General features: G+C 50.5%; 1 protein-coding gene across 1 annotated transcript; it reads left to right on the top strand.

Moving 5' to 3' along the window:
- The first annotated feature begins 23 nt into the window (after positions 1 to 23).
- Positions 24 to 27,982, top strand: DHRS11 (dehydrogenase/reductase 11). The gene is made up of 7 exons (XM_063342163.1): positions 24 to 210; positions 15,530 to 15,739; positions 21,707 to 21,801; positions 22,261 to 22,390; positions 23,053 to 23,145; positions 23,786 to 23,851; positions 24,930 to 27,982. Exons 1-7 carry the CDS (start codon positions 79 to 81, stop codon positions 24,969 to 24,971), a joined length of 768 nt encoding a protein of 255 aa, XP_063198233.1. The 5' UTR covers positions 24 to 78; the 3' UTR covers positions 24,972 to 27,982.

Raw genomic sequence — 27,982 nt, 5'->3', positions numbered from 1 at the left:
GGGCGTGGCCGCGGGGCGGGCGGGCGGTGCATTGTGCGCGGCGGCGGCGGCGGGGCCGGGCCGGGCCGGGCCGGGGCCATGGAGCGCTGGACCGGGCGCGTCGCGCTGGTCACCGGCGCCTCGGTGGGCATCGGGGCGGCCGTGGCGCGGGCGCTGGTGCAGCACGGCATGAAGGTGGTGGGCTGCGCCCGCAGCGTCGACAAGATCGAGGTACCGGGGGGCGGCAGCGGAGGCGGTGGAGGGGGTGGGGGGGAAACCGGGGCGGGCAGCCCCCACGGAGCGGGAGCGCCCCACGGGCGGGCCCCGGCCGCCGCCCCACCGGGCCTCGCCGGGGCGCTGCCGGCAGCGCCGGGCCCGCGGGATGCCTGAGGCTGGGCCGGGGCCGGGCCGCGGGCGGGTGATGCCGGAGCGTCCCCCGCGGTGCTCGGGCAGCGGTCGCGCCCCCTCTCCCGGGTGGGTCCCCGGGGCTGGGCTCCCCCCGCCGTTCCCGGAGCCCGGCCAGAGGGAAGAGCACGGGGGCCGCGGCCGTGCGTGGGGCTTCACGGAGCCGGGGGGGGGGCGCGTCCCACCCCGGAGGCGCAAGGAAGGTCGTCTGGAGGATGCTCGAGGAGCAGATCAAGGGTTTTGGGGTTTTTTTTGAGCTTTTATCTTATTGGGGATAAAAGTAGCCCCTGGCTGCCTCCCCCCCCCCCCGTGCTACTCTGGGCTCTCAGGGAGCGGGTCTGGGCTGCCAAGCGTTTCAGGGCACGTTAAACCCTTTCGGGTTGGGATGTGACAAGTTTCTGTCCACACGCTGGCAGTCGGGAGATGGGACGCTCTTACGAGTCAATGTTAAAAGAGAGTTTCAGTCCCTAACGTGTTGTTCGCCCCTACGACGAACATCTCTAGAGCTAAGTCAAAAACCTCACGTTGGCTTAAAATAAAGATGCTTAAAAGAAATAATTTCTGTGGGATCCTTCTTTTGTAGTCGGGTGCGTTTGTAGGCTTTCCCTCGCGATGGCATGAGCTAAAGCTTACTTACTTTTTAAGAAGTTTCCTCTGAGAGAGGATAAAAGTTATAGTTGGCTTAAATATTGTCATCTTGCTGGTTTGGTGGCTGCTGAGCCAAAGGAGATCCATACGAACATCCAGTCTTTGTATTTCCTTAGCAAAGGCGATAAGGACTCGCTGTGCACAATTGACCGCACCAAGAATAAATTGTCCAAAAAATCATGGCAAACAAGGCTTGCCATTGCTGGTGTTGCTGAGAAGTGGAGTTAAATAAAGAAATGCTTGGAATAAACAAAACTTTTTCCATTCTTGGTTGTGAATCAGAAAGACAACACTTGCTGAGAGGAGAAAATACACCGATGTAATGTATTTAACTGTCCTTTGGGGCTTGCTTCTCATTTCACGCTTCCCGACGTTTTGATACTGTGGTTTGCAGGGAGAGCCAAGCTTTCCCAAGGCGTTCCCACATGCGACGGACGGTGTTTAATGTACTTTCATTCCCCAGCTTCATGAGGCTGTTGTAGCCTCACAGCCTCTGCTAAAGGATGCTTTAAGGGATGCTGTTGTTTCCCATTCCCCTCCAAAATAGAAAGAAAAGCCATTTCCAATATTGCCCTTTCTTTTGATGTCCTTTTGAAATGTTTTGATTTTCTTTGGTAAAGAAAATCAATTAAACTTGTATTTTCCTTTGATGCTACAGAGGAATTTCCTTTCTGAAGCCTGAAAGCCTTCCTTTCCAAAACTTTTCTGGCAAAAATACAGTATAGATTTAAGAAAGAGTAGTCTCTTAAAGGCTTTGCCTTTTTGTTTAAATCAGCGTAAAATGCAGTCATGTTTTATATAGGTGATTTATCTGGGTGCTGTGATATGTGCATTTACTGGGAGTGCTGACTGTTTGGCATCTTCCAAGTCTCTTGCTACTGTCAAGGTTTAAAAATTTGCGTTAAACATCGCAGTGAACGTTTGTCCCTGCTTACTTCTTTCTCCCGCCCTCTCTAAGGACCGACGTGTGTTTGCGGCGCGCAGTCATTTGTTTTGGTAGGTGTCTGGACTATATTTTGCTCCGTTGCTATTCTGGTTTTATTTATTGCGAAGCGTGTTTCCTTAAAGAGGAAGAAAATCCCAGAGATGCTGCTGGCTGGCTGGGGGAAGGGAAGGTGGTGGAGTGCGAGGTGGTCCAGGGTCACTCGGGAACGGATCCGTCACCTCGCACTGGCTGCCAGGGATGCTTGTGTCGGCACAGATGAGGCTTCTTACCGACACCTGCCGTATCTTCGGAGCAGGGTTGTTTACGATAGCTAGGCTTCCCTCCAGGAGCTTCACCTTGTGGGTTCTTTTCTTTAAGAAAAAAAAAAAAAGAGGAGGAAGGTATTTAGGCTTCAGACTCTTGAGCCTACGCTGGGACTTGGGACTTTGGACACGGCTGTAAGAAGCCATTTCGAGGAGCAGGGGGTTGGACTAGTTGATCTCCAGAGGTCCCTGCCAACCCCTGTCATTCTGTGATTGATTCTGTGAGCGGGAGCCAGCCTGCCGTGCGGGGGTGACCGTGCGGTGATGGCACGGCGGGCGATGGAGCCAGCCCCCCTCTCGGGAGCTGCCCGCGGGGCTTCTGCCCTCTGCAGGGGCTTCGGATGCTCTGGGCAGTGGGAAGGAAACGGGAAGGTCCGTGCCGTCGGTGCCCTGCGAGCGTGTCGTTACCTTGATTAGTTACTGTATAACCAGATCCAGCCACAACATACACTCATCTGTTCTCTCCGGCTGCTGGTTTTCCAAGTCATTGTTGGTTGAGGGGAGCTGGGGGACGGGATCCTGGCTGGAGATTCAAAGGATGGGTGAATTCGGGCTTAAGGGGCAGGATGGGGGAAGTGGAGCTGATGCTCAGGGCTGGGCGCGGTGACGGAGGGATGAGAGGAGAGAAATACGGGGAGAAACACGCAGGAGGGTTGGTGCTGCCAGATGCCAATAAAGAAGAGGTTGGAGCATCACAGCCCTTGCTGCTGCAGGATGAATCTTCTTGCTGGATTAAAATGGAATAATTTGCTAAATACCTCTGTGGATAATGGCATACAGAGGAGCGAACCCAAAAAATAAATCAAGGCAGCTTGAAATGGAAAGAGTGCAAACAGTACAGCTTAAAACCAGGAATAAAGGACTCGTTTTGTAGCACAAAAGCATATGTTTTCATTCACGTTATGCACTAGTCATCCATTTTAAGGTAAAGTGGCTGGAACCGCTCTATATGGTGGTTTTATAACCTGCTGTAAACTGGTGACTGAAAGAGTATGTTGTCTTGTGGGGAACTGAGCTCAGGCCATAAATGCTATGTCAAGATTTCTTAATCTCTTGGAAAATCAGATAAGGGCTTGAGGCAAGATAATGAGGGAATTGCAAAGTTGTGGTTTTGGTATTAAACCTGTGTCGTGACTCCAGTGCTCTTCATTTGACTTTCGAAAGAAAAATGTTAATGGCTTACAAAACCGGCAAAAAAAAAAAAAAAAAAGGCTCTTCTTTCATTATTTTTTTTTTTTTCCTTCCACTGGCTTTGTAGAAAAGCCATGTGCTCAGCTTGCCTTGAGCTAGTGCTCTGTCTGACTCTGGTGGTATCGTTTCAAAATTAGATTTGATTTTTCTTTGGTCACATCTTCATACGTGCAGGCGTGGCGATGGCTGACTCCGGCGGCTGGGTTTCCCCTCGGAAATCGTACAGCCATCACTCTCTAAAGCCCGGCTGTGACCCTCCTGCAGGCCGTGCTCCCGAGCAGCCTCACGTTCCCCGCTCCTCCCGCCACCGTTGTGAGTGGAGATGCTGGGCCTGCGTTGTCCGACAGTAACTTTTTTGCTATAGTCAGACTTTGAGGAATAAAAAAGAATTAAGATGGCTTTATTTTACTTCTGCATGCCGGGAGATAATTCGGGTTGAAAGCTTGTTTTCAATGAGAGGCCTAGAGGTACTAACAGCTGTCACAGACTTTTTGTCGTGTGCTTTTGTGTTTTCTGCTCTTCGGATACCTACACGCGTTGCCAGTCAGGAGCGAGCGTCAGTGCTTTAATGCATCAGCCAAGAGTTTTTAGCAGTCTGCAAGACCAGGCGTTGGTGGAAGCTGCTCCCTGTTAGACCACCACCTTCACAGGGACCCCCTCGCTGGCCGCTTGGGTCTCCAGCGTGCGAGACGACTTGCTGTGATTTCATGGCTTAGTACAGCTTAGCTGGTGCGCCATAGCACGTTAAGCTGCAGTCGCTCCACCCCGCAGACAAAAGGCAGAGTACCACCTTTGATGGCTTCTCTACAAGGTTCTTCAACTTTCTTCTTCCTGATGTTTTCCAGAAGTTTGCATTTAATGCCTGACTTCTTGCAGCAGCACAAAAAAAGGGAGAGAGTTTCCCCATGCACGGGACAAAACGCTTCACCCCTGGCTGGTAGAACGCTCTCTGGTCTTTTATTAAGCGTGATGTAGGAGTTTTATTTCGCAGTGTTTGTCTCCTGGGGTGAGGGGAGGGCTTGGGAGGGGGTTTGGTAAATGCCTCTGGCTCAGAGGCACGGTAAAGGCATCGAGGAGCTCCAGTGCTTTTCTTTTGGAGCACGGGTGGGTGCTTTTGGAGCATGGGGAGCTGTTTCCAAAGAGTTTGTCGTTGACACTTGGTATTACACAGGGGTTTTTTTATAAGAAAACTTAATTTTATGTCTTTTTTAGGTATTTCCTCTTATATTTGTAGAGAATGGCAGAAGTGCTGGATGGGATTTTCCCTCTGGCCGCAGCGTCGGAGCGCTGGATCCGTGCATGCATCGCTCCATGGCCATTGCTGATGGGAGATGCTCCGCTCGGGGCAGTCCCACCTGCGTCAGGCCAGGCAGCGCCGGGTGCTGCTGCACTCAGGTTTGCTAGAAATCTTCCAGCCGCTCCTTCATTCCTTTGACACCTTGCTGTAGGGTGGCCGGGGGCATCTGTCACGTATTTTGTGATTTATTTTTTTTTCAAACCTTATTATTTTTCAATGCCTTCCAAGTGTTGTTAATTCATCGCTTGGGAAAGACTCCTCGGGAGAGGTGTGGGAAGTCAGCTGGCTCCTGCAGTCCTTCGCATCGCTGCTGGAAATACCTGAGCTGGTGGGGTTTTGGCATCGGGTTGGACCATGCGGAGCTTGGCGCGGCAGCCGGCTCGTCTTGGGCTCCCGGTCTGTGATGGGGACGCCTTGGCTCTGCTGCATGGCAAATAACAAAGCATCCCGCTCTCCCGGCAGACTGGCGAGCATCCCCCGGCGCAGCGGTACCCGGCTGCTCTGCCGGAGGGGCAGGACGGTGCGGGGGAACCCACTGCCCTCCCAGAGCAGCATGGCTGCCTCGGCGAGCGAGGGGACATCCTGACCCTCGGGCAGTGACCTGCTTCAAGGCGTTGGTGAGATTTAATCATGAATGTCGTGTTCTTAAAAAAAAAAAAAAAAACCAAAACAAAACAAAAAACCTTTTTCTCTTTGTTGGGGTGTGGAGAGTGAGCTGTACAGGAAGCAATAAATGTGGTTTAAAATACAAGGTGTAACCGATTAATTCTAATGCATTTGTGACAGTTATTGATCAAAGGTAACATTTATAACCGGGGACTGCGTTGTCAAGGTTAGATCTTGCTCAAGAAATAGCCTTTGATAAGCAGAGCTATCGATTGCAGATTGGAGCAGCCCGGTCTCTGAGGAGGCCCGTGCTCGCTCCGTCGGGCAGCGCGGGAGGAGGGAGACGGAGCCGAGCCTTCCTCCCAGGAGCAGAGCATCCCCAGGAGCCACCGCGGGCTGGTTGATCCCTTCCACTAACCCTGTAAGGTGCAAGGGAAGCTCTCCACCCCTTCGGCGCTCCAAGGCGGTTAATTAATGTTTAAATCGTTTCGTAGTACCTGAACGTGGAATTTAATTACGTTGCGTGCAAATCACGGTGATGGCTTGCAGGTCAGCTGGTCAAAATGTTGGCCTCCCCCTGTGGGTTGAGCTGTGGATGTCCCTGCCGTGCTGGGTGTCCGTGGGGGGTGTCTGTCACCCTGTCCTGCAGCCGGGGCTGGGTTTCACAGGGCATTCCCGAAAACTCGGGTTTGCCTCTGTGCCCACGCTGTCTTAATCTGGTGATTTACAGCAACGGGCTCATGGCTGAAGGCGAGAGGTGCGAAATTTGGTGCGCGGCACCGGTCCTCCCTGTGCCGGAGGTGGATGAGCCGCTGTGCCCAAAGGCTCGTCGTGGACCTCGTCGCTCCCTCTCTCCGCTGTCACATCGCTCTCCGAGCTGCTGGGCTGCGTGGTAGCCCGATGAATTAATTTTTTTTTAAGGCAGGATAATCCCAAGGCATGGTCCCCGTGTGAACGAATGACCTTCAGAATCTCCTTGGCCTCTGGAAGGGCTTGTTTTGTGTTTGGCGAAGGCCTTGCCTCGGGGATGGTGGGTACTCAAGGCCTCTGAGGTGCTTTTATTGCCGCTTGTCCCTGACCCGATCCTTTCCTGATTAAATACGAAAGAGATCCCGTAATTGCTGTCCTGAGGAGTGGGAACAAATGCTTCGCTGGCCCGACTGGCCTTGAAGCTCAGGAGGCGCGTGGGAGATAGGCTGTTTTGAAACAGGGTTGGATTCACCCTCTTTCCACCCCAAAACGTGCTTTAAAAATGTTTTATTGCAGCAGCCCCCCTTCCCTGCTTCTCTTGTGCTCCCTTTGGCTTTGCAATAGAGCAGCGATACCAGAGTATGTTGCACTCGCAGCCCTAAAAATGAGTAATAATTGAGCCTTTTCTGGGATTTTGGAAATATGTTGGGGTTCTTGTTCTGCCTCAGCTGCTCTGTGTAACGGGGCAGATCAGGGGCTGTCCTGTGCCTCAGTTTCCCCATGTAAAACCTGTCAGCTGCTGCCCTTGGGAGGTGGGAGGGCAGGACGGGGACAGTGTTCAGACACGGAGGGGTTTTTTTCTGATCTGTGTTTTGGGTTTGTTGGGCGGTGAGGTCCGGGCACAGCATTGGGGAGTAAATAACAGTGGTGGTTTTTCTGGGGCTTGTTAACGGTTAAAGCCCTGCCGAAAGTACTGTCTGTGCCAAAGCCGAGCGTTAACCCTCGCTCCTGCCAGTGTCCGTGTGGGAAGTGCCAATGGTAATTCCTGGCTGACAATATCGTTATTTTGCCTTGGTTGGCCCTGGGTGTGTTTGTGCCCACCCTGGTTCCATAGGGTAAAGTAGAACCAGAGTGCTGCGGGAGCAGAGACCTGCCCTCTTGCTCCTTCGGCCGGACTTTTCTCCCCATTAGGCTCGTGCAGATCAGCTGCAGCTCCGCTCGGCTTAATTTGGGATTAGCATCAGTGTGGAAGTGAGTGGGGCTGAGCCGCCGTGTCCCGTGGCGTTGGTACGGATGTTTAATCGCGGCACCTGCGGGGTGATGGAAGTGGTTATCCCTGCTGTCGCTCGCTCTGACCACGGCTGGGCTGGGGCACGCGGGAGCCTTTGTCCCACTCATCGGTGGGTCACAAATCTGGGGCGTATGGAAATTCAGGACCTGTCATGTGAACGTTGGTACTGGGGAGCGTTCGAGCCGGTGGGGGGAAGGTCTGCTCCTCTCCAAGCTTGCGTTAATCTGCCTTTTCAGAAGCGGATTCGTGGAGGATTACACGGGCGCAGGATGGGAGCTGGTGAGACAGGAGAGCATGGGGACCCGAGCTCTCGCCCTGCCCTCGCAGCAGGGATACATGCCGCTGTGTTGGGAGCTTCAGAGAGAAGCCAGGGCTGTGCTGTGGGGTGTCGAGAGGGGAAAAAAGCTGATATTTTGCTCTGGCGGTGAAACCTGCAGTCCTGGTACGGTTCTCGGTGACAGCGGTGGGTGCTGTGCGGACGGGCTGTGTCACAGCGAGGCGTGGGGCTTGGCCAAGCACTGGGAGACCAGCGGCTGCCGTCGATGCTCAGATTTTCCTGGCCCCCAAGCGAGGAGCTCAGAGCTCACCCATGGGTTATCATCTGCCGTTCTTTGTCTCGCAGGTGGGGGGATGCTGGGGCTGGGAAGGGGGGGAAACCCATTCCCCCAGTGAGCTTCTGACAGAGCTGGGAACGGGTCCTGGCTGTCCTGAGGAGTGCTCCCGAGTCTTGCCCACAAGGTACGGTGATGTAGCTGGTTACAAAATGTTATTCAGTGTGGGCGGATGGTTTCCATGACCTCTGATCACACCCTAGATCTTCAGGGTGTCACTAGGCATCTCAGACCTTCAAGACCTGCAAGATTGGGTGGCGTCTGATTTAATACAAATAAATAATATTTTTTTTTCAACTCCCTGAGCTTAGTGGAGGTGTGCGCGCCGGTGGTGGAGATGACACAGCAAAGGCATGTGCCGTGATCTGAGGGTGTCAGGCTGGAGCTCGGGCTCGGCTCTGCCCTCCGAGCGCTGTGTTTGCAGGTTGCCTTGGAAATCTGCGCTCCAACGGGCGGCGATCCAGCCTGCGACACGTCGGCCGTCGGGTCCGCTGTGTGCAGACACCGGGGTGTCTTGGAGCTCTGTGGTCTTTGAACCCTGCTCAAGAAGGCAGCCGAGGGCTGGCGGAGGGACGGCGGGTGGCTGCAATACAGCAGCTTCGGTCTTGATAGGAGCACTGGGGTTCCTTGGGGAAGGAGAACATCTACGTGCCTGGCTGCGTGGGAACCTGCTTTAGGCATGTTGGAGCTGAAGAGCAGGCAGGCACGGACGATGCTTGTTTTAGGATAGTCATACCTCAGAATAAGCAAGAGATATTGCTCTAATGAGCTGTCATCGTAGGAACAGCGTATTTCCTCCTCCCCCACGCCAGCCCGTAGCAACGTGATCTGAGCAAGCAGTAAAAAAAAAGAGAGAGAGAAGTGCCTTCAGCCTTGACGTAAGGAATGATTGTTTGAATGCCTTAAGGTAGCAGGGACGTTCAGGGCAGCGTAAATGGGGCAATTTGGCTTGTGTGTATGACACTGGAAATTTAAAATTAAGTGAGCTAGGGAAAAAATAATCTTGGGTGTTTAACTGCTGAAAAAGTGCAGGGAGCAGAGAGGGCTTGGAAAAAAGCAGCGTGAACCTGAAGCAGGCTGGGAGGACAACAACCAGTACTGGGAAGATGTGGCCGCTCAACCAGGCCCCCGTTTATCAGGGAGTCTGGGTTCGGTGCCTGGGATGAGACCAGCTGAGGGGCTCCCTCGGGCCACGCTGCGCCCACGGGCAGGAGAAGGGCAGGAGATGCCACTTGGCCCCTCCGGAGCCCGTGGATGGGTTTGCTGGGCGAGGGGCAGGTACTGTGTTGATGTTGAGTGTCCAGAGGCTGGGCAGCATCCAGGAGCTCTCCCGGGGATATGCCAGGATGTAATTTTGTGCTGTCTCTGGTGGGTATCGTAAATTGTGGCAGCACCATGGGTGTGAGGAGCCTGGCAGGAGGGAGGGCTGCCGTGCTGTGCTCTCTAGCCTTGATGGTGACCACAGTCACAACTACCCAGCTGGGGCTGTTTCCCCTCAGATGCCTCTCCACAGTCAGCTTCTCGCTGCTGGAAGCTGATAAACAGCAAAGAGGTCCAAGAGATTCCCCAGTGTTTTATTCCCTTCTCTTCCACAAAACGAGATGTGATTTTTCTGGGTTATTTTTTATATGAGTGCTGATTTTGTGTGCCACCTGTGAGTCTCTGCAAGGGCTGTCAAGTCAGGGCATTTAGGATGATACAGGGCGGAAAAAAAATGCATACAGGGACTGAAATTTTGTTCAAGTTTTGATCACTTTTTTTTCCTTTTCCTGTGCCAAGAGGTGGTGGATTTCTGGAGCAGCGTGAAGAATTCAGTCTCCCTGATCAGGCAGCCTGTACTTGAGATGGTAAACAATCTGAAACTGGTGCTAGTCCTTCGTCATCTGTACTAGGTTTCGGTATTGGTGCCCCCAGCTGAGTACTGTGCGTTTGCTTTTCCATTTAAACCTTATTTTGCGAGATTTCCCATCCCCACCATTCTGCCTTTTGTCCCGGAACAGACATGGATCTGAGCTGAGAAGCAGCAATTGGCAAATAAGCAGCGAAAAGCATCAACTTAAAGCTCATAAGAGGGAAGAAGAATCACTTTACTGTTTTATTCATTTGAAAACTCTGTTTAGACTCCTATGGAGGCTCCGTCTGGGTACCTGTAGCCAGGCAAAAGGAACTGGAAGAAATGTGAAGTAATACTCGTCCTTGGATCGTATACGGGCAAAAAGCCCCAGGTACCCGGCAGCTCTAGGGAGGGGCTCAATGTGATTGTCTCCCTTTTACAGATGGGGAAACAGCTCTGAATCTTGCCCGCGGTCACAGAGCACACTATGGAAATAAACCCCAGTCTAGTGCTTTATTCACTATATATCTCTTCCTCTACTATGCTGTTGCACTGGTATTAAATCTTAATTAAAAGAAGCTTCAACTTGCCAATTAGTAAAATGAAAGGATTTGTAGGCCCCCAGTTTTCTTTCACAACTGTGATGCTGTTCGTTAGAATTTTTCTCCTTCATTTCCTTTAGATAGGAAAAGTAATTGGGGTGACTTTGGTTTCTTTCCACTTAGTTTCTTGGTACGGCTATGCATTTAAGCATAAGCTAAATCAGTAGGATGCAAGTACCTGTGATGAATGGCAGCTTAGATTAAAAATTACCTAATGGTTTCTTCTGGCTTTAATCTCTCTGAACTAAATGTGTCTGAACTTAATAGGATGGTTTGCCAAATAAAGCCCTACGTGACTCTTCTTTTTTTTCCTCCCCTTAAGAGTCCCTTTAAATGTTTATATCAATTAGTTTTGTAAAACCATTTTACCAAGCCTGAATTTAAATGCATGGCACTGTGCCCTTTTCGAGTGCCGTATGCACAAAAAGCATTAACCCCGTCTTGGGAGAACTGATGTATTCTTAACATACGGAAAACCTCCCATAAATGCGAGGTATCCTTTTAGATAAAAAGCAGAAACTAAATAGTATATAGTAAGCAGCACGACCGGGTATTCTTCTTTGTCATACTTGCACGTAGGTAGGTGCTAGGTGGTTTGGTTTTTTTGTTTGCTCATTCATTCATCCAACACTGCTGGCAGCTGAGATAAATCACTGTGATGTCAATGGAAAAATTGGTGTCTAAGCAAGAGGCAAATCACAGCCCACATATCTGGTACATACCGCCGTATTGGCTCGCTATATCACACGAGTAGTTCAGATGCCCTTTGTGGAAAGCTGGTCTTTCACGGGTGTTGCAGAACTTGCTGGGTACTGGTTTGTGCTGGGTACTGTATCGGAATCACAGGTGCGAGGGCTTGCATCCACGGCAGTGGATGGCTCTAAGTTAAACATTTTAACACACAGGGTGTCTATTTCTTCTTTATGTTGCATTATCCTAGTTCGTACCAGTAGCTATAGCACCTGGCTGTCTGTTTGCAAGCATCCAGGGATAACGGCATGGTACAGAGATGCTCAGGTCTCGTTTCAAATCTTCATCTCCAGCTGCTGGGGGTGCACTGGCCCTCCTCTGTATTGGTGTTGCATTACGTGGTTGCTCTCAAGTTGCTTATGAAATCTGGAAAAACAACTTTTTTTATTTTTTTTCCCCCTCCTTCTGTGTGTAGTGTGCTTAAAGTGGAATGAGCATTAGCTGAGTGACTTAATGGATGCTCTGAAAAAATACCGCAAGCTCCCTAATTCAGAGAGGTGCTTTACATAAGTCTTCTCTTGCAAACTTACCCGCAGTTGATGTTTCTTTGAAGAGCCTGTGATGACTCTTTATCTATAGATGATTGAAGCACATTCAGCTCCGCCTGGATGTCAGCGGTGTTCAGCACTTCATTTTTCAAAGAGAATTTGTTAACACAAGTGTAGCCTGAGAGATGAAAGGATCCACGTTGAGCCTTGTTTGAGGCGGCTAGACACCACACAGGAAAAGAAAGATCTCGAGAGGTATTTGATTTCTCTGGTCAGTTGTGGCAGAGAAGCCTCTCTCCAAGTGAGAAAGAGCTTTCTCTTGGTGTGTCTAAGACATAAGCTAAGGAGAGTGACTGGGAAAACAGGACGGGCAGCTCCACTACGACAGCCGCTGCTGTCCGGAGCACCCCTTGTTTCATCTGCTCCTTCATTGGGCTTGCTGTGCTGCAGCCTGTGGTGTTTAGACCCTGTCTACCTCTGTTGAGGAGCTCTACAGAGCAGGGAAAGGTTTCACCGAATAGTGAAAAGTAACAGCTGAACATGGAAATGGAGATACTAAACGCGGTGTTTCCCTCTGGGCTGTAGATGAGCTTGTCTGTCCTTTCCCGTCCATGCTGATGGGCTCTTCTTCCTCCAGCTCCTCTGGCATGAGTCCTCTTTTGGGAGGCTCATCGTAATCCCTTGTGCTTGTATTTCTCATCTTTTAAAATCGTCGGCGTTGCTTGATTTGAGTTCAGCTGGACCGGTTCCTGCTGTAAGCTGTAAGCTTTCCTCCCCGCAGCTCTGGGATGCTCCACGATGCTCAGCCTCGGGACGCGATGGGTGCCCTGCTTTTCCTTTCTGCATGTCAGTACGCTAACTTTGAAAGACAGCACCCTGCTTTACCTGCGATGAGCACTGACACCAGCAGTGAAAATTAGAACCACCAATAACCACCACTGGAAAGTTAACTCAACCCAGCTTTCGATCAAGCAAACTCAACGCATCCTGGCAATTGCAGGGGGTGCCAGGACACCAGCCCTCTTCCAAGAGCAAATTAAGACCATACTCCTGGCCAAGACCTGGTGAATTAGGGAGAAAAAGTGGCGGCCGTGAGCTGTGGTACTTTACAAGCAAATACTGAATGGGGTGGATCCCTTAGTGGAGTGCTCGAATTTGGGCAGTGGGATGGAGAGAGGTCTGAAGCTGTCACCTTGGTGCCAGGACATGAAGAACGTGGCTGAGGGCCCCTTGCCCATTTTTTCCCTCCTGTATCTTTGCAGGAACAAGGCCCCATCCCTGGAGCGGTTTAGCCCCTTCCAGCAGCCCTTCATACCACTTCTCATTTTCTATATGCTGCCCTTGCAGATTTTTTCCCCCAACTGTTTTCTCAAGTGTGCACACTGATCTTTAAAAAGTATGTATTTTTCTACTATTATCAGCACATAATCAACAAGACGGCATGTGTAACAAAGTGAAACCAGCCCCGGGAGGGTACAGAGAGGTATGATTCAGTCCCAGGGGCGTCTTTGTTCTCTGTTGGGCAGAAATATTGTCTAGCTCAGCCCAAGCAGAGCTCTGCAGAGAGCGTGATGCTGTTGGGATGTATCGATCTCCTGGCTGAACTCAGCATGTCCGTCCCCTTCCCGCTTGGTGCCGTGAGAGCAATAGTAATAATTCTTGTGTTACTGCAATGCCTTCACTGACGTGGTACCCAGAAAAGAAAGGGGCTTCTGGACCAGACCTTTAGACCTGGGCTGGCTTCGGCTCGTGGTCCGTGAAGGCTGTGGATTGCTGTGAAAGGCAAATCAGAAAAAGTTAAACTCGCTGTCCGGGGACTTGGCCCACCCCTGCAGTTGAAAATCATTTACCAAACAGAGCCACTTGCCCCAGAGTAATTAAAATGAATGTGCTTGGGGCGCAGAGAAGGGGTTTGGAGGTCCCGGCTTGTCTGTCCCTCTCCCAACGAGGATGCTCAGCCCTGCTCTGTGTAAGACTTGGCTAAGAGAAAGTTGGTCAACGAAAAAGCCACTGACGAAGAGCACGCTTTATGATTTGGAGTTGGGAGCCAATTCACATCTTCAGGTGGTTTCCCCGCGCCCCCCCGTCTTTTTGGATTTTGTGGCATCTAACCAAGTTGCCAGCCCTTCTCGTTACCCCGGGGCACGTGGCCATCCCGCGTTGTGCTGGCCGGGGAGCAGGGAGCCCATTCTAATGAAATTTCAGGGATCAGAACCTGCGGGTTTCCTGGGCGTGCTGGTGTCTCATCTGCAGGATGGCATGTGTTGGAGGCCAGCCGGATGGGAGCTGGGCCCGTGCTTTGGTTTGGCACTTGCCAGGTCCCGTGGTGTTTGTGAAGCGATGCAGCCCCACGAGCTGTCCTGCAGCCTGTGCCGGGGGGGCAGGTGCTGTGCTCTCTCTGAGGTTTTTCTTCCCTTTCCCCTTTCCTTTATGTTCCTTTGTGTGTTTTTTCTTTTGTTTAATGTTTATTTCAGAATTTGGACACCAGTCTAGCTGAATCTGGCAGTGACACCTCTGTGAATGTCACCGATGCTGGATGTTTTGGGGGACGAGTCTGTCCCCGTGGCAGCTGCTGAATGACCAGCTCTGCTAAGTGAGAGGGACAGGGAACCGTGGGGCTCGCTGGCTTCCCCTGGGAGAAAGACACCTTCGATGCTCTGGTTTGTCACTGCTTTCATTATAACAAGCCATGTCCGAGGCCAGCGTGGCTCTCCAGGCTCCTCCCAATGTTGGAACAGATGGTGGGGCTGGTTTCAGCATCTGCCTTCTCCAAAATGTGGGAATTTCTCCATGTGCCCTCCTGGAGGGCCAGGACCAGTCTGGGAGGTGATGCTGTACCTCATAGCAAGAAAAAAAAAAAGTCAGCATCCCTCCAGAGTGAGCTTCCCAGTGGTGTTTCGGGTGCTGCTGTGGCTGGTGGCCTGGCTTCCCTGTGTCCTTGTTTCTGGCCAAGGCCGGGTAAGCCCCAGGGCAGGTGCTCAGCTGGGGCTGGGATGTTCAGCAGCCGCCTTCGTGTGCAATCACCGTCCCGCCGTCCTCTGCTTCCAGCCAGGGCGCTCCTGTGCTGGGCCTCGCTCCTCCTTTCCTGGGCTGTGAATTGCAGTCCTTGGTATGCAGGGAGGAGCCGGCAGGAGTGGGAAAGCTGCCTCTGGCAGGAGAGCGGCTTTATTGCACCCTCTGAAATGTCACGTTGGTGAAACCGCCACGGGCGATGGCGTTCGAGTGATTTGGTGGACGTTTGTAGCCAGAGTCCATCTCTCCGCAGAAGCCAGACATCACGTGGCTCTCGCCTCGCACTGGAAGCTGTCACTGTCGCTAATGTGACACATCAGAGATGAGATGCTGCTTCTCATTAGCATCAGGGGGTAAAGGGCATCCTCCAGAGGATTTGGTGCGGTGGCTGCCGCATCATTAACGCAGGCGGCCAGCAGCAGCTCTTGGCCTTTCATTTGCTTTATATCATCTAATCTTATAAAAGATCTGGATGCTTGGAATAATTGTTGGTAGTGGCTAATGAGGAATTGTCAGGCATGCGATTGCCACGTCCTTCATCCGCGTGGCAGACTTGCAGCCCAGTGCCGCAGCAGTATTTATTCGTATTTTGCCAGCACCAGCGCACCTTGACCTGTATTGCCTGGGGCGATGGCTGAGCGCAGAGTGTGTCCTCAAGTTTAATAACTTAAAGGCTGAAGGGCTCAGACTCTCATGTATATCGATATTTCTTTTTTCCTCAATTAGCATTTACAGTGATTCCTCCCAAGACGGGCTCGCTGGGAAGCTGCCATGTTTTGTTAGCCCTGGGGTGTGATTTTAAGCGAATGGCTGGATACGCTGCTCCACAAGGAGAGGAGGCTGATGGTTCTTTCCTTCCTTCCTTTCTCTTCCCTAGAAATTGGCAGCTGAATGCCAGAGTGCCGGCTACCCGGGGACCCTCATCCCGTACAAGTGCGATCTCTCCAACGAAGAGGAGATCCTGTCCATGTTCTCTGCCATCAAGACCCTTCATCAAGGAGTTGATGTCTGCATCAACAACGCGGGGTTGGCTCGCCCGGAGCCTCTGCTCTCAGGGAAGACGGAGGGCTGGCGGACAATGATCGATGTGAGTAGTGCCGCTGGGAACCGTGCTAGATTTTTATTTCTTCTGGCCCCCAGCACCGTTGTCCCCATCTACTGATTTCACGGGTGCAGAGCTGAGGACCTGCCTCCCATCTGGCTCTGACACGGCCTGGGTTTGCTGATCGGGAAGTGGAAAGACATCATGCAGTGCTGAGCCGCGTGCCTTCGCCTTGAAGTATGAAAACATTCAATACCTTCAGCAGCATTTTTCCTTTGGCTCAATGGCTTTCTAAAGGGTGATGAGCCTCACTTTTTTTTTTTTTTCCTTCAATAAAACAGGAAATTGAAGGCGAAGCACTGGCTTTTGTAGCTAATCCTGTTAGTTGTAGCAGTGGGTTGTAAAATGGGCCGATTCTTTTTGGCTTAAAAAGCTGTAATGCTTTTTGTCTTTATAGCTTAATTTTCTGCCCATAATCTGGTTAAAGCTGGATGTGAATGAGGCAATTTCTTAGGCCGAACTGGGAGTTTGTGCAAACGGTCCGTGCCATTTACTAGCTGCGCTTCTCCCCGGGTGCTGCTGAACTGAGGTGCTGCTGTGCATCTTTTTGGGACTTCATCTTTTGTCATTATGTGGTGGCCCTTTTCTGCACGCAGCAATGGCAGCCACGGCTGCGGGACCCCGGGCCAGTCTGCATGCCCTTGCCACAGCCCTTTTCTACTGGCCTTCCTGCAGCTCTGGCCGGTGAGATGCTGAAACAGGAGCTTTTCACGAAGGTGATTTTCCCCTGCTATACTACCTACTTTTATGCGTGAAAGTGTCATCCTCGTAGGAACGGGAGTCAAACTCATGGCTTCGAGTAAACCTTGCAGCACCTCCTGCAGCTGTGAGAGCTTGTCCTAGTGAAGGGGAAGACACGTCTTATTTGAAAAGCTGCCTGAAGCTGTAGGCTCGGGGCCACTACACCTGACAGCGGAGGCAGCCGGGATCTGCCGGCTTCTGCCGCAGCCGGTGGCTGTTCATCCAGCAGCAGATTCAGGGGCTGTGTAAAGCAAAACAGAGGCACGTCGAGGCCTCAGACTCCTGCTGCCAGGGCAAGAGCTGCCATATCCTGGCTAATTAAGTTCTTGTTAGGATTTTGGCCGGTCTGCTGGCTGCTGTGACTGCAGCCAAAGCGAACTCAGCTCAGCTTTGTCTGCCCAGCTGGGCTTTTGGGGGTTGCCCAGCCTGGGTCACTGCACAGCCGCAGCTCCCCATCCCCGGTTGCCATGGAGTCTTTAAAGAAAACTAAGTGAAGTGTAGCCGAGGCTGAGTTGGTGTAAAGCAGGGCACTTCCCCGCGTTGTCTCGCTGCAGGCCTGGCCCCATGGGTCGCCTGCGCCTTGTAAACTCCTTGTCCTGGTTGCTGTCGTCACATCTTGTGCGGATGCCTCCATGGATGCTGCGTGTCCCTCACGCTCATTTCCCTTTGTTCTTCTGACCTTTTGTTCTCTGCAAGGTGGGCAGGCTGGGGGGGGACGCGTGGCTTTTTCCAGCTGAAGGCCATTCCCCTCTTCATGCTCCCTTCCCTGGCTGCTCAGGTGAGAGTGCTCCTTTTGTCCCACCTTCCACCCATTTTAGGGAGAAAGATCTTGGAACGGGGATTGTCCTGTATGAGACAGTCCCGTGTTGGTATTTACAGTGGCCTGATGTGGGGTTTGGGAGCCTGGGGGTCCCCATCCTTACGGGTGCTGCTGTGTTGCACCCTTTGGAGCTGCGTTGGGGTGACGGATGGGGTGGGAGGAGAGGCAGGGCTGTGGCTCCGCAAGGGCAGTGTCCGGAAACCAGGCTGGGGGAATATTTTATTCCCAGAGGTGATCTGTAGGGCTTTATCTGCTCTCGTTTGCTTGGCAAAAATGCTGTTGTAGCGCTGGGAACAGACTGAGACGCCTGAGCTTTCTTCATACGCTGGCAGATTTTTTAACTCTCACCAGCTTCCCGGCAGCTGGTGGGTTCGCTCTTGGCTTGTGTGTAATTGCCTGAATAACATTTGCACTTGTAATGTGAAGGTGATGCCCTGGGCCCCTCCAGAGCCAAATGCTTCGCCCACCTCAGCCTGGGTAGCCTGAGAGGCCTGGGTTTTGCTTTTTAGCCTGTTGGTAAGTGGTAAAAATAGCTCTGGGTTTTTCCTTTTGCTGTGTGTCCCCAGTTTTGTGTCTGTGACCGCTCTGTTTGGAAATCTGTGTCTCCAGCTGTGCAGGGGCCGGCGTGGCAGCGGGGCTCAGGGAAGGGGCCTGCAGTGACAGCTCTCCCCACTGCGGCACACCAGCCCCGGGCAAACACTGGCCAGGCCCATTTTTCCTGTGTGCGCTGAAGCTCTCAGATGGTCAGGACAGGGGAAGGTTGCCAGTGCCTTTCACGGGCCACTGGGCTTTGCTGAGCTGAGCGGCAGCGGGGAGGCTTCTTCCAAAGGTCCCTTGGAGAAAGGTGTTACCGAGCGGCGCCGTTTGAGAGATGCTGTTGGAGAGTTTCAGTGTATTTCTGGGCTGCACGACAGCAGAAGTTTCTAAACAGCCATCAATCTATTGATTTAGGAGGCATTAAGGCCTTAAGTTAAAGGCATTTTTTTCTTTTTGGTAAATTGATTTTTGTTTCCATGCATTTTTTATGAGCTTTGAGGCTCTGTCTCCTCCCAGGCTCCCCCCTCGCTATACCTATTTCACAAAATTTCTTGCTATACATCTAATAGTCAAAATCATGTTATCATTTACTTATTCCTCATCTTTTTTTTTTTTTTTTCCTAATGTTCCGGTTCCTTATTGTCTGCTGTCTGTTCCCAAGAGGGAGCTGCGTCTCCCTGGGCTGGGGGAATTTCATGTTGTGCCAGTCAGCTAATTCGGTGGGTGCGAGGGAGGGAGCAGGCAGGTTCTGAGCCCGTCATCTTTTGGTTCACAGCTTCCCCCCCCCCCATTTCTCTCTACTTGTTTGTGAGGTTGTGCTTGACACCAGGCTGGAGCAAAGTCCTCCAGCCGTCCCCCATCAGCACGGGAGTAGCTGGGGCTGGGTGCTGTGTACACACTGACGCCGGGCTCTGGGATTTGAACACCTCCTTCACATTTTACCTGCTGACCTTTAGAGACAGGAATTCAAGCTGAACTTTCCATTTGCACTGTTTGGGGCACAAAGGGTTGCCACACACATCCTCTCGCTCCTCTAGACGCTAAATCTGTTTGATTCGTCTTGGCATTATTCATTGACCAAGCAAGATTCTGTTCTTGCTTTTTTATACCATCTGTGCAGAGATATGTTTTCTGTAACCTGCGTTTTGTATGTGCTTAGGAGCTGGGATACTCATTTTGATGCCTTAGAAAGGGCTGATTCTGGGAAGTGAAATGCTCAGCGCTTCCAGGAACAGGATCTTTTATGTTCTCCCAACCTGGCAATTGGAACTCATTAATTACTAGAAAATGTGCCTTCATTGTTTCTATTGCATTAGCACACACAGGCGGCAGTCACGGACCTGCTGCCTTGTGCAGCATGCTGTGCAAAGGCAGAGCGCAGATGCGTTGGCTATCTTTGCTAAGGGACCTTTGAACCTTTTGTTCTTAAAATAGGAACAAGGCTGAAAAATGTCTTGCATGGATATTTGTAACAACGGCCTCTAGATTGTTTCTCAAAATGATGCAGCCCTAAGACTTGCTCATTTTCCAGGCATGTTTTTAGGTTCCTGAGTGCCTGTTCCACGTTTTGAAATGGGATTTCACCCCAAAATCCTGTGGGTGCTGTTGGGAAAAGGCAGCGAGGCAATCCCAGCTCAGCTGCCTTCCAGCCAGCTGTTTTGTTGTACCAGGGTGTCTTATCGTACAGGCTCTGGACTTTCCCATGTGGCTGTGGATTAGTATCTTGCTTTGCCAGTAGTTGTCAAAATGTTGTAACTCTACCCACGCAAGGAAGCGTTGCCCGGCGTGAGTCATGGCGTTGGAGCTGGGCTCAGGCTTTAGGCAGGTGTTACCCTCTAGTGGCCTATGGAGATGGAGTGGAGCCGGGGAGCGACTGCACCAAAGACACGGTGCCTGGTGGCTTCAGGGTGTCCTGGGGCAGGGAGGAGAGCAGGGATGTTGTTTGTCACGAAGGCTTTTTATACTAACAGTCGTCAAAATTGTATATGAAGGGACTTGGTTAATAGATGGGTCTGGAGTGGGTTACTCCCGCTTTCCTTGACCTTCTTACTGTGAAATCCAAAAGCCTTCAGATGCTCTGCCTGCTGTGGGCTTCGCTCCCGTGTTGAGGTATTGTACGGTGCCACTTCTGCTGCTCTGTCTGCTGCCTTTCTTCCTTGCACAGCCAAGGTAAATCTTCAACCTGGTGCCGGGGAATTTATCTCTGTAGTTCCAGGTACGATGACTGAGATATCCGGCAGCGACTGTGTGCTCAACCAAAGTGCACTTGGATGAGGATGATGACGACTGTACTTGCTATGTTGCTTGGGTACTCCAAGATCAGATAAGCATGCTGTTTATCTGTCGCCAAGACAAAAACTGGTAACATGGCCTCTAGTAATGAACAGAAATAATGACCGAGACAAAAGCAGTGACCGGAAGATTCCTCAGCTGACCCCACTCGTCCTTTGTGTGCTGCTCAGTAATTACATCTCTCAAACCCGTCTCCTTCTGCCTCTTACTTTCTGGTCTCTGAACTAATGTTCCTCTCTTGCATGTCCTTTTGTGCTAGCAAGTCCTAGTTAGCCCACCCCATTCTTGTTTGTAAGTTTCACGGGGATGATGGCCAGCCCTCTCCTGTATCCTTCACTCCCTGTCCCCATGGCCTTGTTCCTGCTGCGCCTCCCATTTATAGTTGCACCTGACTTCTGATTCATCAGAAATTTATTTCTTCCTGGGTATTTAGTTCACAGCAGTGTTTTTAGACTTGTCTGGCCTGCTCATTTAGTTAGCAAGTGACACGCCATTAGTAGGACCTGCCAGTGTGTCCTGCCTTGAAATTATGTCCTTTCTAGAGGGCTTCAGCAAACACTTTCTACCTTTCAGCCACTTTTCCAAATCTAAACCACTATAAAGTCGAGCAATTAGCGCTGCTGCTGAGACGGCTTGCTCATCAGTCTTGCACGCAACAGCGGGTGCTTTGTATTCCAGCTGGGGCAATTTCCATATCTCTGTCTTCCTGGAAACTTTGACTCTGTGTTTTATGGTCAGCAAATGCCCACGGCATCTGCACGTTAAAGGCGGCACATTGCAGAGGCGATATGACCGAGTTTAACCAAGCCACGGTGTGCTGGGAAGGGCTGGTCCAAAGAGCAAGAGCCTGGAGAGCTCTGGATCCTGTGCTAAAGGACTGGATAACTTGTCCTTTCTTCCTTGGCTTATCCAGTTAGGGCTGAGGAAAATGCCAGTGGACTGTGACAGATCGGTGGCTTTCATATCTGCAGGGTTACTTGCCCACTCTGGACCTCCCCATGGCACGATGTGATCTTTGGCTTCATTTGTGCACGGGAAGCTCTTCGCTGGCCTGTTTGCAGCGCCTCTGAGCGCCTGGCGCTCTGACAGGCAATATCTGGGGATTTCCTCGTTAACTAGCTGACCTAATTACCTGCTGTTAGTGTCCTATCAGCTGCCGAAACGCCAGTGTGCTCAGTGCTGTACAAAATAAACAACTCTGTCTCCTGGACAGAGCGGGGACTGTGGAGGGGTGGATTTGTTCTGCTTTACATTGCACCCTACCCTCACACTTGCCCATAAAACGATTAAGTCTATTTATTTCTGTCAGGGGCCAAGGCTGTCTCACAAAAGTGGGTATCTGTGTCTCCCCTGCCCAGACCTCTTGTTTCTGCAGCCCCGAGCCTGGTCGCGGCGTGATGCGCGGTGTGCGAATGTGCATTTCCCTCTGTTGGCCTTTGCAGGTATTGCTGTGAATCGGGGACTGGAACCTGCATCCGCGGCTTTGGGCGTGCGGGGGGCAACTCAAAGGGTGCCAGGCAGGGCTGCGGGTCTCAGTTTCTTCTTCTTTTCTCGTCCCCCAGGTCAACGTGATGGCTGTGAGCATCTGCACCCGAGAGGCCTACCAGTCCATGAAAGAGAGAAACATCGATGATGGGCATATTATTAATATTAACAGGTACGCAGGGGGGGAATGTGGGCTCAGCCATGTGTGCTTCCTCCTCCCCGCCTCCCAGAGAGGATTTAAGCACTGGAGCTTTAACCTTGGAGCTGGCTGATGGTACCCGAGGAGGGGTTTTCCAAGGATTGCCATGGTTGATTTTTTCAAACCACTTTTTTTAACCTCCGCTGGTCTAAATGCAAGAAAGAACCAACCAGGTAGAAAGGGATAATGCCAGCCAGTTGCAATGGTACAAGGTTGAAGATTGAAACTTCTTGACCAGCTCCAGAAAACAACCATGTTGAGAGGAACCTCTGGTGGTCTGCGTTCCCTGCAGGAGAGGGGAATTCCTCACATAGCCATCGTGTCAGCGTCTCTCTCTGTGTTCGTTACAGGGTTTGAATATCCTGTTGGTTCCTCCTCAGGACTCTGCTTGCCTCCCACCTCTCAGCACTTTCCTTTCTGCTCTCTCCTCAGCATGAACGGCCACAGCGTTGTGCCACAGTCGGTGGTGCATTTTTACAGTGCCACCAAGTATGCGGTCACAGCTCTCACAGAGGGGCTGAGGCAAGAGCTCAGAGAAGCAAAGACCCACATACGAGCTACAGTGAGTACTGTGGGCTCTCTTCCTCTCTCCTGCTTTTGTGGGTGGTGGAGAGATGGCAGGCTTTATGGGACAGAGCTTTTCCCTTTGGATAACAGGCAAGGAAACGCAAAAATAGCACTCAGCACCCTGGGAATGTTCAAGTCCTGTGGCCAACTGTCCCTGGTCACCTCTTCTTCCAGGCAGAGAGAGACCGGGGGGCAGAAGGCCTGGCAGCAATGAGCTGTGTCAGGGAATAAACTTTTTGGGTGCATGAAGTAGGCAGTTGCTTGTTCGGGAGCGAGGGGAGCTCATGACAGCAGAGGGAGGCAACAGCTGGGCTGTGTGTTCTCATTCAGAACTTGCATCTCAGAAGTGATGTGTCCAGAAGTTAACTTGTGTTGCAAGCTTTTCCATCATTTTCTCTGCTTCTCTGTCCCTTTGGGGCATGAAGAGGGAAGTACCCATCAGTGTTCCCTGGAAGTACCTGCCACAACGGTCATTAAGGCAAAGTCTGCCCTCTTAAACTATTCCCTTAGAAAAAGGGTGGGAAAGGAGAACAATAGAAAGGGGGCTGGGTTTTTTGGCTTTTTCAGTGCTAAAAAGTTATCTTTTTTTCTTCTTTTTTTTTCTTTTATTGAAGGGGAATTACAAATCCTATTAGGATGTGCTCTGCTTTTTTCCAGTGTATATCTCCAGGACTGGTGGAAACGGGATTTGCTTTTAAACTTCATGATAATGACCCTGAGAGAGCTGCTGCAACCTATGAGAGCATTCGGGTAGGACATGGAGAAATGGAAACAGAGGGAAGTGGCTCTGATTATAGTTTAACAGTCTCTCCTGGCCAATATACAAGGAACTAGTTCTGCGGAGTGCCCAGTGCTTTCCAGGCTGTAATCAGCATCCCCAAAGCCTCAGCACTCAAACATCAGATTTTGCACTGATATCTACAGGCTATGTAGGTTTTCATTCAGTTTCCCACTCCCTATATTTTTCCTTTTACGTTGATGTTCCTGTAAATAAATACCAGTCAGCTTTGACGTTTTGCAGGCTATGACTTCTTTACGGAAGAGAAGATATAATAAGCAAACATGCCTACACAGGAAGAAATGTTGAGAGCGTGTTGTCTTGCAGGTGGCTAGCACAGGAATTCTTGTGCTTCTCTGGGAATTTTCGATAAGGATGGCAATGCCTGACCTGGCAGAATTCCCGTGCCAGCAGCAAATGGAGAATTATCAGCACCAGACATGTCCTTTGTTAATTTTTTAATGGATTATTTTTTTCCTGCTTGCTTGCACCGTTTCTGACATGCCCCAGTGACACTGTTGAAACTTACGATTGATGGTTAGGAAAGGAGTGATCTTGTGGTTAACTTCCTGAGGTGCCCTTTGACTGAGAATGTCTTTCCTGTCTTTCCAGTGTCTCAAAGCTGAAGATATGGCTAACGCTGTCATATATGTCCTCAGTGCCCCACCTCATGTACAGGTAGGCTGTGGTCGGGTTGGAGGGCTCTGCTGCCGGTGGCTGAAGGCCAGGAGGGTAATTGCTGCCCTGACATTTGCCAATCGGCGTTGCAGCCGCTGTATGAGCTGTGTGCTTAACAGAGCCTGGGCTGGGGATTAGCAGTGATCACATTTGTTTACACTTCCCTTATGGCAGCTCTGGGATTGCGCCGCTCGGGCTGCTCACAGCCCTGCGGATCCAGCAAAGGCTGCTCTGACCCCAGAGAAGGACTGCGCAAGGCAAGGGGAACGTGAGGGATATGGGCACGTTCTGCCCTTTTGGATGGTGCCATCTGAGATTTGCTGATAGTCTTTGCAGCTGGGTCAGGTTCTGCCTGTTGCCAAATAATGTGTTGGGTTTGATCCTGCCAAGTGCTGCGTACCTCCCCAAGGGGAGGGAGTTGAGTGAGTTAGAGGAGGCTTAGCTGAAAAGTAAAATTACTGAAAAGAAAATCGGTTGTTCTACCTCAAACCAGGACACTTGTGCTGCCAGAGGGACTTCCCTCCTGTGAAACGAGAAATAAGCGACCAGCTTTGAGCTAGAGCCAGGAGGAGGCAGGGGCAGTGTCAAAGTTTAGGATATGCAACATAAAAGTTCCTGTTGCAAAAGCAAACTTTGATCGTGAGAGGTTTAGCAGCCCCTCGTGTGAACTCTGCTCCCTTGGAGCAAGATGTGGCCATCTTGACATTGGATCAGTAGCGATAGCTGGCCGCCCTGTCTTAAGAGGATAAAAAGTCCTGCCCGTGGCTGATCAGGCAGTGTTTCTGCTTGACCCTCCACGAGCAGACCAAACTGAAGACTTGAACCATGAGAGCTGATAATCAGTGTCATCTTGCGCTCTTCTGCGCGTGTTTGTGCTTTTAACCCTTCTGCTAAAAGCAGAGCTGTCGCATTCACCTTTATTTCTTGCTAATATCTCAGTTAAGCAGGCTCATTTCTAGCCTCAGGAGCTTCCTTCATGTGCAGCTTGCCACTGTGATGGTCCAGCGTGGAGGTGCCCAGTGCAGGATTTAAAATGGCCTTCAGTGCTCCAGTAAAATCCTATGTTGGTCTCTTCTAGATCGGAGATATACAGATGAGGCCCACGGAGCAGATTTCATAGCAAATGAAGAGGACCGTGAGCAGCACCACGTATCCACTCCACTTCGAACCCTCTGGCAATTTAGGGTTTCGTCGGCTGGCTAGCAATGTTTTAATCAAGTACCAAGGATCACGTTTGAAGAATTCTTTTTCTCTCCCTCTCTCTGAGCTGGTGCTGGTGCTGAGCCAGTTTAAAAGGAAATAGTAGTGGGTCTCTGTCTCCCACGCTCCTTTCTGAAACTGCTTAAGAGTAAAATGTATTTGAAAATAATGCAGGGAAGTGGTTTGTGGAAGATTGTTGTCTCCAGGCTGGTTTATTCTTCCTTTTGCTTTCTTTTCAAGGTTTGTTTGATCCTATTTGCTGATGCTGTGTCTGGACATAGGTGAAGTGGCACGAGATGTCTGCCAGCTTCAGTGCGCTTAGGGTTTGAAATTTTCAGTGGATGTCGTACATGAATCCATCTAATTTTTGGGTTTATTTTCATCAGATTGATTACTGATGGTGATGATGCATGTGGTATCTTCTACTTCTTTCATATGCCACTGCCTAAACCCAGTGTACAATCTCACCCACCTCCCCAGTCCCTCCTTTCCCATTCACATGAATCATGCCTGCCAAGTTTGAGGAAGTATAAATGTGTGTGCTTGCTATTTCTTTTTTTTTTTTTTTTTTTTTTCCTAGGTAGGTAGGTAAATAGTTGGAGGAAAAGTACCTGTACTTCTGCAGGTTAGAATGATCATTTAAGTGGCATAGTAAGGGTGAGTTGTTTGGTATTTTTAATAAAAATTAAATGTGTGCTGTCTTGTGATCACCTCTATCCTTGGTATCATCTCCCAGCACTCTTGATGTTTTTGTAGGTGATATTTGCATGCATTGACACTTTTCTGGAAATATTGATTGGTCTTAGAAAGATGTATGGTGCTGTTAAATGTTGGTGCTGATGAGTTGGAAATGTTGGAAGCTTGTTTATATGCAGAGATACAAACTCAGAGAGAGGGAGTGAAATGAACCGTGCTGAAGCTGTCCAAAATGAAAAAGATATTAGTAGGGGCATTTGCCTACGAAGCAGCAGGTAAAAGGTCTGGTTCGGATCTCGTACTAGTTCTGCGCTGGTGCAGCCCCATTGTTTTGCTCTGGATTTATTCTAACTTGAGGGAGAAGGGAATCAGCCTTAAAGCTGATCCATGCAGGGCTGGAGGCCGCTTGAGTTGTCTTAAGACTCTTGCAGCGTGGCAGAAACACGTCTGTGCGTAGTCCAACTTGCTGCAGAGCTACGGAGCTGTTTGCAATCTTAAGGCAACAACAGATACGTTGACTTGCTCCTGCTGCGGTCTGGGCTTTTTGTAGTGTTTCAGAAGGTGAATCGTTGGTTTAGGTGGAGCAGGTATTGTCGGTTGATTGGAGTGGAGGATTGGGAGCCAGAGAAACTTGGGTTGGATTGCTTTGCTGATACCAGTATAGCTCTGTGGCAGTTCCTCTGTGTTACACCACCATAAGGGAGACCAGAACTGGGCCACTATGTCATGAGTTTCAACTCCCTGTAAAGCCTTGGGCAAGTCACTTTACCTCTCTGCCTCAGTTTCCCCATCTGTAAAATGGGGATAATAATACTTACCTACCTCACAGGGGTGTTGTGAGGACTCACAAACTTTTGTAAAGCACTTTGAATATAAGAAGCGCTATGTAAGTGCTGAGTGTTGATATGAAGTATTATTATTAATTAAATCTTGTGATACATAGAATTCCTTGTGCCAAAGCTGAGCAACTGTAGAAGGATACAAGGAGAAAGCTGGTAAAACATTCCTTTGTAATGGCAAATCAAAGGCAATTTGCCCCCCCTTTTTTTTTTCCTCTTTATAAATAGATGCTCATGGTGTGTTCTGTCCATTCCTCATCTGTCACCGGTTTCTACTGGCAAGTACACATAGCCTCATCTCTGGATTTGGCCTTTTAATTTACTGCGAGTGAAATTCATGCCCCGCGGTGCAATCTCGCATTGCTGTAATGCACTGCCCTCCTCCGCCTTGCTGAAACGCTGGCTTTGTGTGGGTTCTTTGCACAGAGCTGGGTTTCACATGCAGCTTTGAGTCAGATCGTGTCCCGCAAGGAGCGGCTGCTCCCGGTCTGCCCGCAGCCAGCGATCCTCACCGCAGCAGACAGCCCACACCAGCTGGAAAAGCTCTTCAGTCTCCGTCCCACCATGGTCCGCAATTCGGAGGCACCTGGCTAAGGAAGGCTCAAGCACAACTGCGCTTTTTTTATAACGCCGCTGTGATGGTCAGCTAGGCGCGATACGGAAACTCCTGGTATTTTCCATAGTGCTTCTTTTGCAGGAGCTTGTTGAAATTCAGCAGGTGCGCTGTGCAGTGGGTGCCGTCTTTAAGAGAAGATGATTGAACTAACAGTTGGAGGCCAAAAGAAAAAGCTGATAAATTAGGAACTTCTGAGCAGAAACAAAAAAAAAAAAAGGGGGGGGGGGGGCATGGGTAGCACTGGTGAAAATACGAATTGGTGGCCACAGCTGTGTACAAAGTTAAGCAGATGTTGAAATGCATGGCTGAGAAGGGACCCAACTTATCTTTCTGCTCTGTAAAAGGAGAGAATTGCTTAAGAGGTAAGGCCTTGAAAAAGGGTGAGTCCGGGCAGTTGTTCCCTGCAAATACAACCTGGCTGACCTGCAGCCCTAGGAGTTTGGTGGGTTTTTTTCCCCAAGAACATTTGTAACATTTGCAAGTCTATAAAATAACCTTGAAATGATATCCAGTATATTTTTCCATTTCAAATGTGGTTTTAGAGGGTAATTCCTGCTGCCCGTGCACTTCCCATGTGAAGTGCGGCCCGCGGAGGGGTTAGAGCAGCCAAGCAGCCTGCGCCAGCCTCCTGTAACCTGCTGGCACCTTGAGCCACCTTCCTGGGATGAGGTGGGATTGGCAGCACGACTCTGAGGCATTTAAAAACCCCAAACAGGAGGGTGAACCTGTAATTTATCAGTAGGTTTCTAATTGTGAACTGTAAAATAAAGAATAAAGAGA

This window comes from Chroicocephalus ridibundus, chromosome 7 (genome assembly GCF_963924245.1).
Source record: "Chroicocephalus ridibundus chromosome 7, bChrRid1.1, whole genome shotgun sequence".
NCBI classification, from domain to species: Eukaryota; Metazoa; Chordata; class Aves; order Charadriiformes; family Laridae; genus Chroicocephalus; species Chroicocephalus ridibundus.
The sequence above is the reverse complement of the archived record's forward strand: the minus strand, read 5'-3'. Positions and strand labels throughout refer to the sequence as shown.

Bases quoted from the DNA above. Each gene is read 5' to 3' on its own strand.
- DHRS11 (XM_063342163.1), top strand. From the start codon at position 79: ATGGAGCGCTGGACCGGGCGCGTCGCGCTGGTCACCGGCGCCTCGGTG. The intron at 23,146-23,785 runs GTAGGACATGGA...CTGTCTTTCCAG, and splicing joins CAACCTATGAGAGCATTCGG to TGTCTCAAAGCTGAAGATAT. The intron at 23,852-24,929 runs GTAGGCTGTGGT...GGTCTCTTCTAG, and splicing joins GTGCCCCACCTCATGTACAG to ATCGGAGATATACAGATGAG.